At 40.2% G+C, this 14,338-nt stretch overlaps 1 protein-coding gene across 3 annotated transcripts in view; it reads right to left on the reverse strand.

Moving 5' to 3' along the window:
• CATSPERB (cation channel sperm associated auxiliary subunit beta) overlaps window positions 1–14,338 on the reverse strand; it is a 107,206-nt gene that overhangs the window by 43,665 nt on the left and 49,203 nt on the right. For all 3 annotated transcript variants that reach the window (XM_053889706.1, XM_019462055.2, XM_053889705.1), the window contains one exon: window positions 12,230–12,374. In XM_053889706.1, coding sequence (XP_053745681.1) covers window positions 12,230–12,374 — 145 coding nt within the window. The remainder of the gene's footprint in view (window positions 1–12,229; window positions 12,375–14,338) is intronic.

Genomic DNA, 14,338 nt, shown 5'->3' on the forward strand with positions numbered 1-14,338 from the left:
CAACTAGAGACGTTTTAATACCATACCTTGTAAAAAACAAAAAAACCCCAAAAAACTAAAAAACCCTTCACTTAAACTAAGGGCTGGAAGTAAGGCTTTGAGACTCCACAATTAGTAAAATACATGTTGGTCTTGGTTAAGTCCCTCAAAAGTCCTTTCGGGGCTCCATTTCATTACGGAACCTGTTCCCTGAAGTAGGTGAAGGCCAGAGTGAGGGTCACAGGAGAGATCTGGAGAAAGAGAAGTGAGCTCCCCCTAGTGGTGGTTCCTCTTCCTGATGCCAGGAGAATTATCTGCAGAGACCGTGGAGTCATTAGCCATCCTACGATGAATAGGTTGAACCAAATTTGGTGTCCTGTGTTTCGTGCCTTTAGAGAAACATGATGGGCAGTCCTGGCAGTAATCTGGTAGTAGCAAAGCATTCACCTAACCGAACAGACACTGGTCCAGAGAGAGAGAGAGAGAGAGAGAGAGAGCTGCCTCCCACAATCCCTGAATGTTGGAGTGCCCCAGGGCTCAATTTTTAGATCTCTTCTCTATCTCTGGAGATCTCATCCAGTTTTAGGATTTTAAATCCTTTTTTTTTTTTTTTTTTTTAAGTAGGCTTCACACCCAGCACGTAGCCCAACATGGGGCGTAGAACTTGAGATCAAGACCTGAGCTGAGATCAAGAGTGGGACACTTAATTGACCAAGCCACCCAGGTGCCACTAAATCCATCTTTATGCAGATGATTCCCAAATGTAAACCTCTCATCCCATTCTCTTCCCTGAACTCCAGATTTGTATATCTGGCTGCCTACTGACCGTTCCAGATCCATGGCGGTCAGGCATCTCAAACCAAACTCATCCCAGACTGGACTCCCAACCCCCAGGCAAACTCCTCCACCCTCAGCCTTCCTCCTCTCCATAACACCAACTGCAGTTTTCCTTTTGCTCAATCCAAAACCGTGGTGTCATTCTTTCTTTCTTTTTTTTGTTTTAACGTGTATTTATTATTGAGAGACACAGAGAGACAGAGTGTGAGCAGGGGAGGGGCAGAGAGAGAGGGAGACACAGAATCCGAAGCAGGCTCCAGGCTCTGGGCTGTCAGCACAGAGCCCGATGCGGGGCTTGAACTCACGAACTGCAAGATCAAGACCTGAGCCGAAGTCGGACGCTTAATCAACTGAGCCACCCAGGCACCTCCCGTGGTGTCATTCTTAATTCTCCTCTTCCTCTCACAGCCCGTATCGAGGCCATCAGCAAATCCTACTGACTCTAGCTTCAAGATGCATATAGAAGCCAACCTTTACTCGCCAATTCCACCTCTGTCGCCCCGCACAAGTGGATATGGGCAGAGGTTTACTGTGAGGAATTAGCTCATGCAATTATGGAGGCTGAGAACGGCTGTGATCGGCTGTAAGCTACAGAAGCAAGGGCCTGAGAACCAGGGGATCAGATGGCATAACTCCCAGTCAGAGGACAAAGACATGAGGACTGAAAACCAGAAAGGCCCCTAGTTTAAGTCCTAGGCCAAGGAGAGAAGGCTTACGTCCCAGTTCACAGGCAGGCAGGAAGCAAAGGAGGGGATTCCATTTTCCTTCACCCTTTGGTTCCACTCAGGCCTCCAATGGATTGGATGAGGCCCACCCACCCACACTGGGTAGGACAGTCTGCTTTATAGAGCCTGCTGGTTCAAATGCTAATCTCCTCCAGAAACACCCTCACAGTCACATTCAGACATAGTTTAATCTGGGCACTCCTTGGGGTGCCTGGGTGGCTTAGTTGGTTAAGTGTCCGACTTCAGCTCAGGTCATGATCTCACAGTTGGGGAGTTCAAGTCCTGCTTCAGGCTCTGTGCTGACAGCTCAGAGCCTGGAGCCTGCTTTGGATGCTGTGTCTCCTCTCTGTCTCTGTCTCTGTCTCTCTCTCTCAAAAATAAAGAATTTAAAAAATAATTTAAAAAAATATGGGCACCCCTTAGCCCAGTCAAGTTGACACAAAATTAAATATTACAGTTGCTAGGGTTCACTAGGCCATATTTCATCTATAAACATAAGATACACTTTCTTCACATTTTAACATTTTGATTGAGATCACTTTCGTAATTGCCGTGTCTTACAATCATTTCCCACCAGGTGGCACTCAAAGTACAGTGGTCATTTGGCCACACAGGCATGTACTTTGTGCCAGCTTTTTATATTGCCCATCACTTCAAGTTTCCTGAAACACTGGTATAATATTGTTGAATTTTACCGATGCTTAAGATGCCTTCAATAATATTACATTATAATTTGGCACTGAAACAAAATTGTTATGGGCGCAGTAAGAGAAGAAAACAAAGCAGGGTATATATTTATCAGTAAGCGACACTGGAAGAATCACCACAATGTCACATTTTCTTGTACGACACCAAGTGTTTTATAGAACCTAAGAAAGAAAGAATCCGGGGCGCCTGGGTGGCTCAGTCGGTTAAGCCTCCGACTTTGGCTCAGGTCATGACCTTGTGGGCCATGCGTTTGAGCCCCGCATCCGGTGCTGGAGCATGGAATCTGCTTCGGATTCTGTGTCTCCCTCTCTGCCCCTCCCCCACTCGGACTCTGTCTCTGTCTCTCTCAAAAATAAGTAAACATTAAAGAAATTCTTTAAAAAAAAAAAAAGGAAGGAAGAATCCCACAGGAGATGACATTACATTATCTTTTGCTAGTGAAATACCCCTCAAAACGATTACCCTATCACATACCAAGTAAGGCAATAATGTCACAGTAATCCAAGCATCACTCAGGAACACTGTTAAAACAGGGTGTTAAGGTTTAATTGGAAGTTTTTCTTTGTGGTAACAGAACAAAGTCATCTTATAATCAATGAACCCCAGCTTTGACTCAACATAGGTTTTACAACATTCTTCTGTTGGCTTTGCACGTGAATTACTGGTGAAGTTAGTTGGCTCCAAATTCTTAGGTAATATTATTTTTCTCTGAAAGTTCTGTAGAAGAATATGTGCCTTTCATCGTGGCAGCAGAAAAAAATCCAAGGCTGACTTGATTTTTCTGTGCCTTTAAAGTTGATTTACGTTTTCTATTTCAAATAATTCAGAAGTGTTTTGCTTTTAGTTAAAAAAATCTTATTGTCACTTTTGGTTTCCTGTATTGTTTTCTATTTTCAGTATTTATTCATTCACCCATCTGTCCACTCGTATCGGAGGGGACATGCCAGGAACTGTAGATAATAGAGAAACAGAGACCCCGCCTCCGTTCTTCACTGGAAATTCCTACAACTTTGTTTCTCAAGCATTTGTATTTATCATTTTAGATTCTTTCCACTTATTTTTTTTTATTCCATGTAGACATGTTTCTTTATTTATTTATTTAATTAATTAATTAATTTATTTTATTTTTAAAAATTTACATCCAAATGAGTTAGCATCTAGTGCAACAATGATTTCAGGAGTAGATTCCTTAGTGCCCCTTACCCATTTAGCCCATCCCTCCTCCCACAATCCCTCCAGTAACCCTCAGTTTGTTCTCCATATTTTTGAGTCTTTTCTGTTTTGTTCCCCTCCCTGTTTTTATAGTATTTTTGTTTCCTTTCCCTTAAGTTCATCTGTTTTGTCTCTTAAAGTCATCTTGTGAGTGAGGTCATATGATTTTTGTCTTTCTCTGACTAATTTCATTTATCATAATACCCACCAGCTCCATCCACGTAGTTGCAAATGGCAAGACTTCCTTCTTTTTGATTGCCGAGTAATACTCTGCGGTATATATATACCACATCTTTTTTATCCATTCATCCATCGATGGACATTTGGGCTCTTTCCATACTTTGGCTATTGTCGATAGTGCTGCTATAAACATGGGGGTGCGTGTGTCCCTTCGAAACAGCACACCTGTATCCCATGGATAAATGCCTCGTAGTGCAATTGCTGGGTCGTAGGGTAGTTCTATTTTTAGTTTTTTGAGGAACCTCCATACTGTTTTCCAGAGTGGCTGCACCAGCTTGCATCCCCAAGACATGTTTCTTTAGTTTCTATCTATACTTTGTCATAGTTCATCATTTATATTGACAATTTAGTTCCATTTTCTTAGGTGTTATTTTTACTGCTTGCAAAGTAATCTTATTTAGCCTATTTCAATTTTTATTTCATAATATGTGCTGTTGATTCTCTGTTTGCCTTTTCCTCCAGATCCATCCTTAGACTTCCTCTTCCCTGTTTGCTACACTGGAAGGCTGACCTCTACAAACTGCAATACTTGTGCTCTGTTTCCAGAAGGCTTCTGATTGGGTTTGGCACTAGCAGGAGAGAAGAACAAGGGAAGGAGAGAAAAGTCTAGGTAGTTTTTCCCTGCCTTTCTCCCTACTTTAGTGATACAGTTCTGGCAGTAGCTTTGAGCCTCCAACACTATTCCTCTTATAGGACAGCCCCTCTTCCATCCCAGCTTTGACTGGGCTTGGGTGATGTTATTACCTATCTACTATCTATCTGTCTATCTATAATCTATTTATTTGCATTACCTCTGTTTTAAAATGTTTATTTATTTAAATGTTTATTTATTTTTGAGAGAGAGAGAAATAGCGTGAGTGGGGGAGGGGCAGAGAGAGTGGGAGACACAGAATCCGAAGCAGGCTCCAGGCTCTGAGCTGTCAGCGTGTAGCCTGACATGGGGCTCAAACTCACCAGTTGTGAGATCATGACCTGAATTGAAGTCAGATGCTTCACTGACTGAGCCATCCAGGCGCCCCAAAATGTTTGTTTATTTTGAGAGAGAGAGGGAGAGAGAGAGCGAGTGTGCACACACACACGCAGGTCGGGGAGGGGCAGAGAGAGAGGGAGAGAGAGAATCCCAAGCAGGTTCCCCGGTGTCAGTGCAGAGCCCATTGTGGGGCTCAATCTTATGACCTGAGTTGAAATCAAGAGTCGGATGCTTAACAGGCGCCCCAATTTGCATTGCCTCTTAAATCCGAGGACTGTAATGGTTTTCTCCCATTGCTAATCTCTGGGTACTTCAGTGTCATTGTTGGTTCCTTTAGCTCTGTCCACTGCTCTGAAAATCGTCTCCTTATAAAGGCTCTTCAGGTGAAACACTCGAGTGGAATTATATTTGCTGCCAGGACTAGAAGTGGCACAGTATTTTTACTAGAAATGTCCATGGAAAATAGAATATCCAGGCTGGATTCTGGGACGGAGTCGCTCACATATTCAAGGAATGCACAGATAACCTCTATGCCTGGTAGTTATCGTGACGCTGGCAATCCACAGCAAGCAAGGACATCACAGTCACTCAAAGTATTACTGCAGTGGCAGGGGATGGCGTGTCTGTGGACAGCTGCGCTTTAAATGATCAAACGCGGTTGCTGTACCTAACAACGATGACAACTACAAAGATTTTTTCAAAGATTTTCACGAAGACGGTAGGGTGGTACGACTTTATGGATATACCAAAGAGCTTACAAACAACAACGACAACTCATGACCTTGAGTATTCAGCTGAAGGCCATAGTAGAAAACCTGACAGCTTTATGGGGAGAAAAGAACCTCACTTCATACCGCACACGAAAAGAGAAAGGTCACGTAGACCTATACAACCAACCTAGGACAATCTGCTAGAAGGAAACAGGAAAGGATCTTCATAACTTTGGGATAGGCAAAGATTTCTCAAACAGGATATAAGAACAAGTACTTGCCATACAAGAAAAGATGGATAAGCTGAACTTAAAAAAATTTTTTTTCATGTTTATTTTTGAGAGAGAGCATGAGCGGGGGAAGGACAGAGAGAGAGGGAGACACAGAATCCGAAGCAGGCTCCAGGCTCCAAGCTGTCAGCACAGAGCCTAACACGGGGTTCGAACTTATGAACCCTGAGATCATGACCTGTGCCACAGTTGGATGCTTAACTGACTGAGCCACCCAGGTGCCCCGATAAGCCGAACTTTTAAAAACCAATAATTTTGCCCCTCACAGAACACCATAAAGAGAACAGAGGGGTGCCTGGGTGGCTCAGTTGGTTAAGTGTCCGACTTCGGCTCAGGTCACGATCTCGCAGTTCGTGGGTTTGAGCCCCGTGTCGGACTCTGTGCTGACAGCTCAGAGCCTGGAGCCTGCTTTGGATTCTGTGTCTCCCCCACTCATGCTCTGTCTCAAAAATAAATAAACATTAAAAAAATACAAAATAAAATAAAAAAGAGAAGAGAAAAGACAAGGCATTGGTTGGAAAAAGATGTTTGCAAGTCATATTTCTGAAAGAGGACTCATGTCCATAATACGTTAAAAATTCAGAGCAATCAATCAAAAAGGTCATTCCAATAAAACTAGATTACAAAGAGGCTTGAGATAACTTACCAAAAATATATAAAAATTGGTCAGTGAACATACGAAAATGTGCTAAACATTATTACTCATGCAAAGCAAATCTTCAGCAGATATGGTTACATACTGATCACAATGGCTTCCTATTTAAAAGACTAACAACCTGAGTGCTGGGGAGGAGGAGGAGCAACGAGAATTCCTCCATGTTGCTCATGGGACAATAGATTGATGCAATTACTTTGGAGAAACGTTGATAGTACTTAACGTTTTTTTCCACAAAAAGCCAAATAAACATACACTTTACGGTGCAGCAATTCTATTCCTAGGTATATGCCAAACAGAAACGAAAGCTCTGTCCAGAAAAAGACTAATACGAAAATGTTCACGGCTTCTCTATTTATAATCAGCACCCAATGGAAACAATTCAGATAACTACTAGAAGTGGAAGAGATATGGTATTCAGACAGTGGAAGACTACACAGTGGTGAAAAAGAACAAATTGCTGCATCAGTGTGGAGGAATATCACGGTCATAATGTTGACTGAGGAAAAAAATATATATGCATAATTGTATTTATGTGAAGTTCAAAATCAGATAAAACTAATCTATAGTATTAGAAGTCAGAATAAGGGCAACCCTTAAAGGTATACTGATGGGAAAGTAGCGTGAGGGAGCTTTCTGGAATACTGGAAGTATTCCACATCCCACTCTACTTTCCAACCCCTCCTAATACTACTCATAGCCATTTTCATTTATTTCATAATCCTGTGATGGCTGATCATTAGATTCTGAAATGCTATGTCACAACTGCTGTCTCAACGAATATAGCAGCAAATACACCAAGAAGATGAACCTGATACCAACAGAAATTGAATAAAAGTTTAAAAATGAGCTGAAAAAAATTGGATATATAATACATAAATGCAGTGGTGCAGTCCTGGAGAAACAGAATCAGAATTCTGTGGTCTCTCCTCATCGTTGAGTAAGGAAGAACCAATACGGAGATTCTATGATGGTGGCACTGAATTCTGGTGGTGTTCATTGAGGACACAATACTGAGGTCGAAGAAACCTTGCTTTTTGAAGTTATAGCAGAAAGCTTCAGAAGGCTTATTGCTTAACATCATATCAGAGACCAGAAGAAACTGGTGTGAAACTAAACAGTAAAGAATGCTGACTTGTTAAAAACAAACAACAACAGTGAATCCAGCCTCACTCTTATCTTGGGAATAATCAATGTTTTTCTCACTGTGGTTAGACCTGATCAGTTATCTCTAAGTTTAGCCCCAATTCCAAATTTACCCAATAATCTACAAAAGTGCCACTGGAGCACTGTTTGGGAAGACTGTATTTCTGAAGGCAAATCTCCTTGCCTATGAAGTTATTGATTGAATTTCAGTTTTATTTTTTATTCAATGGATAGCTTCATCGTCTTATGAACACCTAACAAAATGGACCAAAACGTATGTATGAAAACTATAATCCCCTTTAAAGAAAACATGGGAGTAAATCTTTATGACCTCGGATTAGGCAGTGGTTGTTTCCTTAGAGATGACACCTAAAGTGCAAACAACAAAAGGAAAAATAGACAAATTGAACTTCATCAAAATTAAAAATGTTTGTGAACCAAAGGCACCATCAACAAGTCAAAAAGATAACTCAGAATGAGAGAAAACGCATCCAAATCATGTATCTGTTAAGGGACAAGTATCCAAAATATATAAAGTTCTCTTACAACTCAACAATAAAAAGACAATTAACCCAACTTTAAGATGGGTAAAGGATTTGATCAGACATTTCTCCAAAGACGTACAAATGGCCGCCAAAAACATGGAAAGCTGCTTAACATCATTAGTCACTAGTGAAACGCAAATCAAAACCACAATGAGATACATTTTCTCACTCAAGTAATTAAAATAAAGAAGACAGACAATAAATAATAAGTGTGGGTGTGGGTGTGGAAAAATAAATCTCACGCATTGCTGGTGGGAATGTGAAACAGTACAGAGTTTGGCATCTCCTCAAACTGTAAACACAGAGTTACCGTATGACCCAGCTATTAGACTCCTACACACGTACCCAAGGGAACTGAAAGCATGTTTCTACACAAAAATTTGAACATAAATGTTCATAAAAGCATGATTCATAAGAGCTAAAAAGTGTTTAAACATCAAATGTCCATCAACTCAAATGTCCTAATAAACAAAATGTGCCATATCCATAAAATGGAATATTATTCGATCATAAAGAGGAATAAAGTACTAATAACCTGCTAGAACATGAGTAAAAACCTCAAGACATGGGGGTGCCTGCGTGGCTCAGTTGGTTGACTGCCCAGCTCCGGCTCAGGTCAGGATCTCTGGGTTTGTTAAGTTCGAGCCCCATATCAGTCTTGCTTCTGTCAGCGCAGAGCCTGCTCTGGATCCTCTGTCTTCCCTCTCTCTGCCCCTCCCTCGCTTGTGCACGCGCTCTCTCTCTCATTCAAAAATAAACAAATATTAAAAAAAAAAAAAGACCTGAAGACAAGAGAAATAAGCCAGTCACAAAAGGACAAAAAGTGTATGATTCCACTTATCTGAGGTCCCTAGAGTAGTCAAATTCACAGGGACAAAGGTAGTGGCCTGAGGCTCGAGGGAAGGAAAAATGGGGAGTTATTGTTTAGTGGGTACAGGATTTTAGTTCGGGAAGATGGAAAAGATCTGGCGGGAGATGGACGGTGTTGATGGTGCCCAACAACGTGAATGTACTTGATGTCAGTTCATTGATGAACATGGCTCATTTAACACGGTTAAAATGCTAAATTTTGTGCTAGGTATATTTTGCCACAAAAATAAGTAACAGACAAAAACAAAACCACCAGCAACAATCAAAATAGGGAAAAGAACGATATGTCAAAACATACAAAAGAAAGTGCTAAGGGAAGAAAGAAAATTCTGATGTAACAGGTCACACCACTCTACACCCAGCCCTTTTAGGTAATCTTGAGAGAAGGAAGATAAATCAACAAAATCCTGAGGACTCTCAGGAATATTCTCCTAACAAGAGAGAAGTTGACAATGGATGAGATGGTTCTCAAAGGAAAAAATCAAACCCTCTTGAGTGTAGCCAGGTTTACCACCTTCCAAGGCACTGTCCTAGCAGAACAAGTTCAAGTGCTACCTTGATGAGGTGAAGCAAACAGTTTTCAAGAATAACTCACCTACATTATATTAGAGCAAACAGAAGATCTGACCGGTGCTACACACTTTTGTGATGAATTAGAGAGAAAGAAAGGAGGATCAGAGATAGAAGGAGGAGAAGACATAGTGAGGGAAAAGGGGAAAAGAGGGAGGTGGGGAAGAGCAGAGGGGAAGAGGAATGAAAACGCAGAGAAGGAAGGTACTTAGCATTTAAAAGATATAAAGAATCCAGTGGAGACGAAGCCTGTCTCAAGATAAGGTAAAATATCCCCCATATTTTGCATCAAAAGACCTTAATAAGTTAATAGATTCAACAAAACAAGATCTCAAAGACCTAGTAATTGAATAACAAAATAAAATGAGAATGCAGATCATAGAGATGTAGACCTGAACAGAGAACCATGTTCCTTTATCATTCTAGGCTCCAAGACTGGTTAACAAAATTCAACTGATTTGGAAAAGATTGGGCATCTGTCCATAACTGTTTCTTTTGCTGCACAATAAACTGAGAGGAGCTATGTGAGCTTGGTCAACAAAATCACAAAATTAAAGTAGATCGAGAGTCATATACCATTTATACAATGCCACCTCTTACAAATCATGTGATTTTAGTTGCATCAATTTGAAAAAGTAGGCTAACATTACCTACGTCAGCTGGGACGCTGTGAATGTTAAACGCTAAGCATTTGTGCTAAGCACAAATGTAGTTCAGTAAGTGGGAGTATATTATTGTCTATTGAGAAAGTAAAACATCACAGAAATTGTAAATGAGAGCTTAGCATGATGTTCCAAGGTCCCCCTCTTTAGGGCTGTTCATAGGGTCCTACTTTAGTAGATCCTAAAACTCTATCACCCCCTGGAGGATTCTGGGAAGACTGTAGAGTAGGAAGTCCCAGGAATCTGTCTGCCGACAATTGCACTGGCAGAGTATATCTGATGTAATTACTTTGGAATTCTGGAGTCTATTGAAGGCTTGCAACTTCCGGAGTAAGGCTTGGATGGTAAATTATGGTTAATGTCAGCCTTTGGCAGTATTTACCCATCCTCTACTCAAGCCACCTGGCAGGCAGCTGTGCACATATTCCTGGGGAAGTTTATAGGAGCCAGGGTGGGTAAAAAGATCCCTGTCCTCCAAATATTGGGATCTGTGTTCCAATCTTTTCATGATAAAAACACTTAGACTAGGAATAAAAGATTATCTCAATATAATAAAAGCCATTTATGAGAAATCCACAGTGAGCATTATACTCAATAGTGAAAGACTGAAAGCTCTTCTTCTAAGATCAGGAATGAGACAAGAATGTCTGCTTTCACCACTTCTATTCAATACAGTACTAGAAGTTCTAGCCAGAACAATTAGGCCAGAAAAAAAAAAAAATACAAAGCATCTAAATCACAAAGGAAGAAGTAAAATGATCTCTGTTCACAGTGATATGATCCTATATGTTGAACCCCCAACAATTCTACCAAAAAAAGTTATAATAAACAAATTCAGCAAAGTAGCGCAACATAAAATCAATACATAAAAATCAGTTGTATTTCAATATACTAACAATGAATAATCAGAAAAGGGAATTAGGAAAACAATTCCATTTATGATATCATAAAAAAAAAGAATAAAATCCTTAGGAATTAACATAACCAAGGAGACTAAGGGCAACCCACAGAATGGGAAAAAATGTTTGCAAATGTTTCACAAGGGATTAATATCCAGAATATATGGAGAACTTCTACAACTCAGCAATAAAAAACAAGTAATCTGATTAATAAATTGGCAAAGGACTTTAATAGAAATTTCTCCCAAGAAGATACGTAAATGGCCAATAAGAACAAGAAAAGATGATCAATCATTAGGAAAATGCAAATCAAAACTATGAGATACTACCTTATACCCATTAGAATGACCACTATCAACAACAACAACAACAACAACAACAACAACAACAGAAGATAACAAGTGTTGACAAGGATGCAGAGGAATTAGAACTCTTTTATGCTGGCGGTGGGAACGTAAAATGGCATAGCTACTATGGAAAAGAGAATTGCAATTTCTCAAAAACTTAAAAATAGAATTACCATATGATTCAGCAAGTCCACTTCTGGGCGGACACCCAAAAGAATTGAAAGCAGGGTTTCAAAGAGATATTTGTATACCTATGCTCATAGCAGTGCTATTCAAAATAGCTAAAACATGGAAGCAACACAAAGGTCCCTTGATGGGATGAATAGATAGGCAAAATGTGGTATATACATACAGTGGAATGTTATTTAGTCTGACAAATGAAGAAAATTCTGACACCTGCTACAACACGGATGAATCTTGAAGACATTATACTAAGTGAAACACAAAAGGGCAAACACTGGAAGATTCCACTTCTATGAGGGGCCTAGAGTAGTCAAAATCATAGACACAGAAAGCAGAATGGGAGTTGCTGGGCTGGGGGCAGGGGGAAATTAGGATTTATTTTTTAAGGGATACAGAGTGTTAGTTTTATAAAATGGAAAGAGTCCTGGAGATGGACGATGCTGATGGCAGATCGTTTTGAATGTACTTAATACCGTCAAACTGTACACTTTAAAAGTGAGCAACATGGTCAACTTCATGCTATGTGTATTTTGCCACAATAAAAATATTTTTTAAAAATCCGTCACCCCTAACAGGTTTAAGACCTTAAGATTAGTTGATTAAAATGGCAGAATTTTTTCACGTATCTTCTAATCCCTGACTCACATGTAGTGCTTACGCCAATAAAAGTGAATTCCTCACCTGCTTTCGTCAAGTAAACATTTCCACTTTGGGAGACGAAAGTAATATCTGAAGTATAAAAACTATGGTAAGTGTTCTCTATGATATCATCGTGAAAGTCCGCTAAAAATTCGAAAGTGTTGCCGCCGTCGACCGAAAACCATACCTGAGGAAATAAAAAGATAAGAGCTCACTGGAGAGGCTGCCATCTGACCGTCAGCATTCGCCTATCAGCCTTATCTTCCTAGGTAAGCAGAGTCCTACAGCATGGCCTTCCCCATGTCCCCACGCATCCATCGCACGCACGCGTGCACGCACGCCCGTACAGACTCCTTCCCCACTTCATCAACGCTCTGGTTCTTTCCTAGGGCCTGGATGACAGTGTACGTGGCCGAGTCACAGGTCTACACAGTGTGCGTGGTGAATGCGTAAGAAAATGAAGGTATCCCGTCATCTCCCAAGTGGGGTCCCTTTGATTCTAAAAGGATGAAATGTTGGGTGTACTTGGACAGGAAGGAGCGAGCTCACCTCATACTGACATGAGACTTTCACGTTCCAGGCATCCAGCCGATCTGGATGTGAACGTGTTTTGTGTGGAAGAGGCCCCGGACACTTGCAAGAGTGTGTCCTGGGACCTTGGTAAATCCTCACGTATACTCCACCATAGCACGTGAGTGTCTCTATCCCCTCATCTTTCAGTTACGGGTTGCTTGAAGATAAATCAGATCCTGTATTGGATGAATCCTGCCTGCTACCTTTTTTAATAGCCTAAGTCTTATTCACATGAAGATTTCAGGTTTTTAAAGTTCTTTTTAAAAATGAATTTTAACGACAAGTTATACCTGCAAATGGGCTTTTCTTAAATTTAACACGTTATAAATGCAGCTGAAGTCTCTTTGACCACCGTCCAAATAATTTTCCTTTTATACCTCTATGGTCTCCTCTATCCCTTCCCAGACTCCTCCCTTTTTTTCTTAGTTAATATAGCTAAGGGTTGATCAATTTTGTTGGCCTTTCAACTTTCAAAGAACCAACTCTTAGTTTTGTTGATTTTTCCTATTATTTTTGTATTCTCTATTGCCTTTATCTCTGTTCTAATTTTTATTATTTCCTTCCATCTATTGACTTTGGGTTTGATTTGTTCTTTTTTATAGTTCCCTAAGGTGTAAAGTCAGGTTGTTGATTTGAGATTTTTCTTCCTTATTAATGTGTGTGTTTGTAGCTATAATCTTTCCTATTAGTATTGCTATTGAGCGTCCCATAAATTTGGTGTGTTTTGTTTTCATTTTCATTTTAACATTTTTTAAGATGTTTTTATTTATTTTTGAGAGAGAGAGAGAGTTCTAGTGAGAGAGAGGCAGGGAGAGAGAGAGAGAGAGAGAGAGAGAGAGAGAGAGAGAGAGAGAATCTGAAGGAGGCTCCAGGCTCTGAGCTGTCAGCACAGAGCCCGACGTGGGGCTTGAACTCACGAACCAAAAGGTCATGACCTGAGCCAAAGTCGGATGCTTAACCACCACCCAGGTGCTCCTTCATTTTAATTTTCTTAAGATATTTTCTAATTTTCCTTCTGACTACATCTATGACTCACTGGTTGTTTACAAACGTGTTGTTTTAATTCCCATATACTTGTGGATTTTCCAGTTTTCTTTCTACTATAGATTTCTGGTTTTGTTCCATTATGATCAGAAAAAAACACTGTATAATTTCAGTCACTTTAAATGTGTTGAGACTTTTTTGTGGCCTTGCTTATGTTCTGTCCTAAAGAATTCTCTGGTGTCTTTTGAGAAGCATTTATATTCTGCTGTTGTCAAGTGGAGTCATCTGATTATGTCTGTTAGGTCTAATTGGTCTACAGTGTGGTTCAAGTCTTCTGTGTTCTTACTTATCTTCTGTCTGGTTTTTCTATCCATTATTGAAAGCGGGGTATTGAAGGCTCCTACTGTTACATTGCTGTTTTTCCCTTCAATTCTTTTAAAGTTTGCTTCATTATATTTAGGAGCTCTGATGGCTTGGGGCATAAATATTTATAATTGTTAGATCTTCTTGGTGAATTGAACTTTTATTCTTATATAATGTCCTTCTTTGTCTCTTCCAACACTTTTTGACTAACGGTTTATTTTGTATGGTATT

Source organism: Panthera pardus, unplaced genomic scaffold, assembly GCF_024362965.1.
Source record: "Panthera pardus isolate Hobbes unplaced genomic scaffold, ASM2436296v1 HiC_scaffold_24, whole genome shotgun sequence".
NCBI lineage: Eukaryota > Metazoa > Chordata > Mammalia > Carnivora > Felidae > Panthera > Panthera pardus.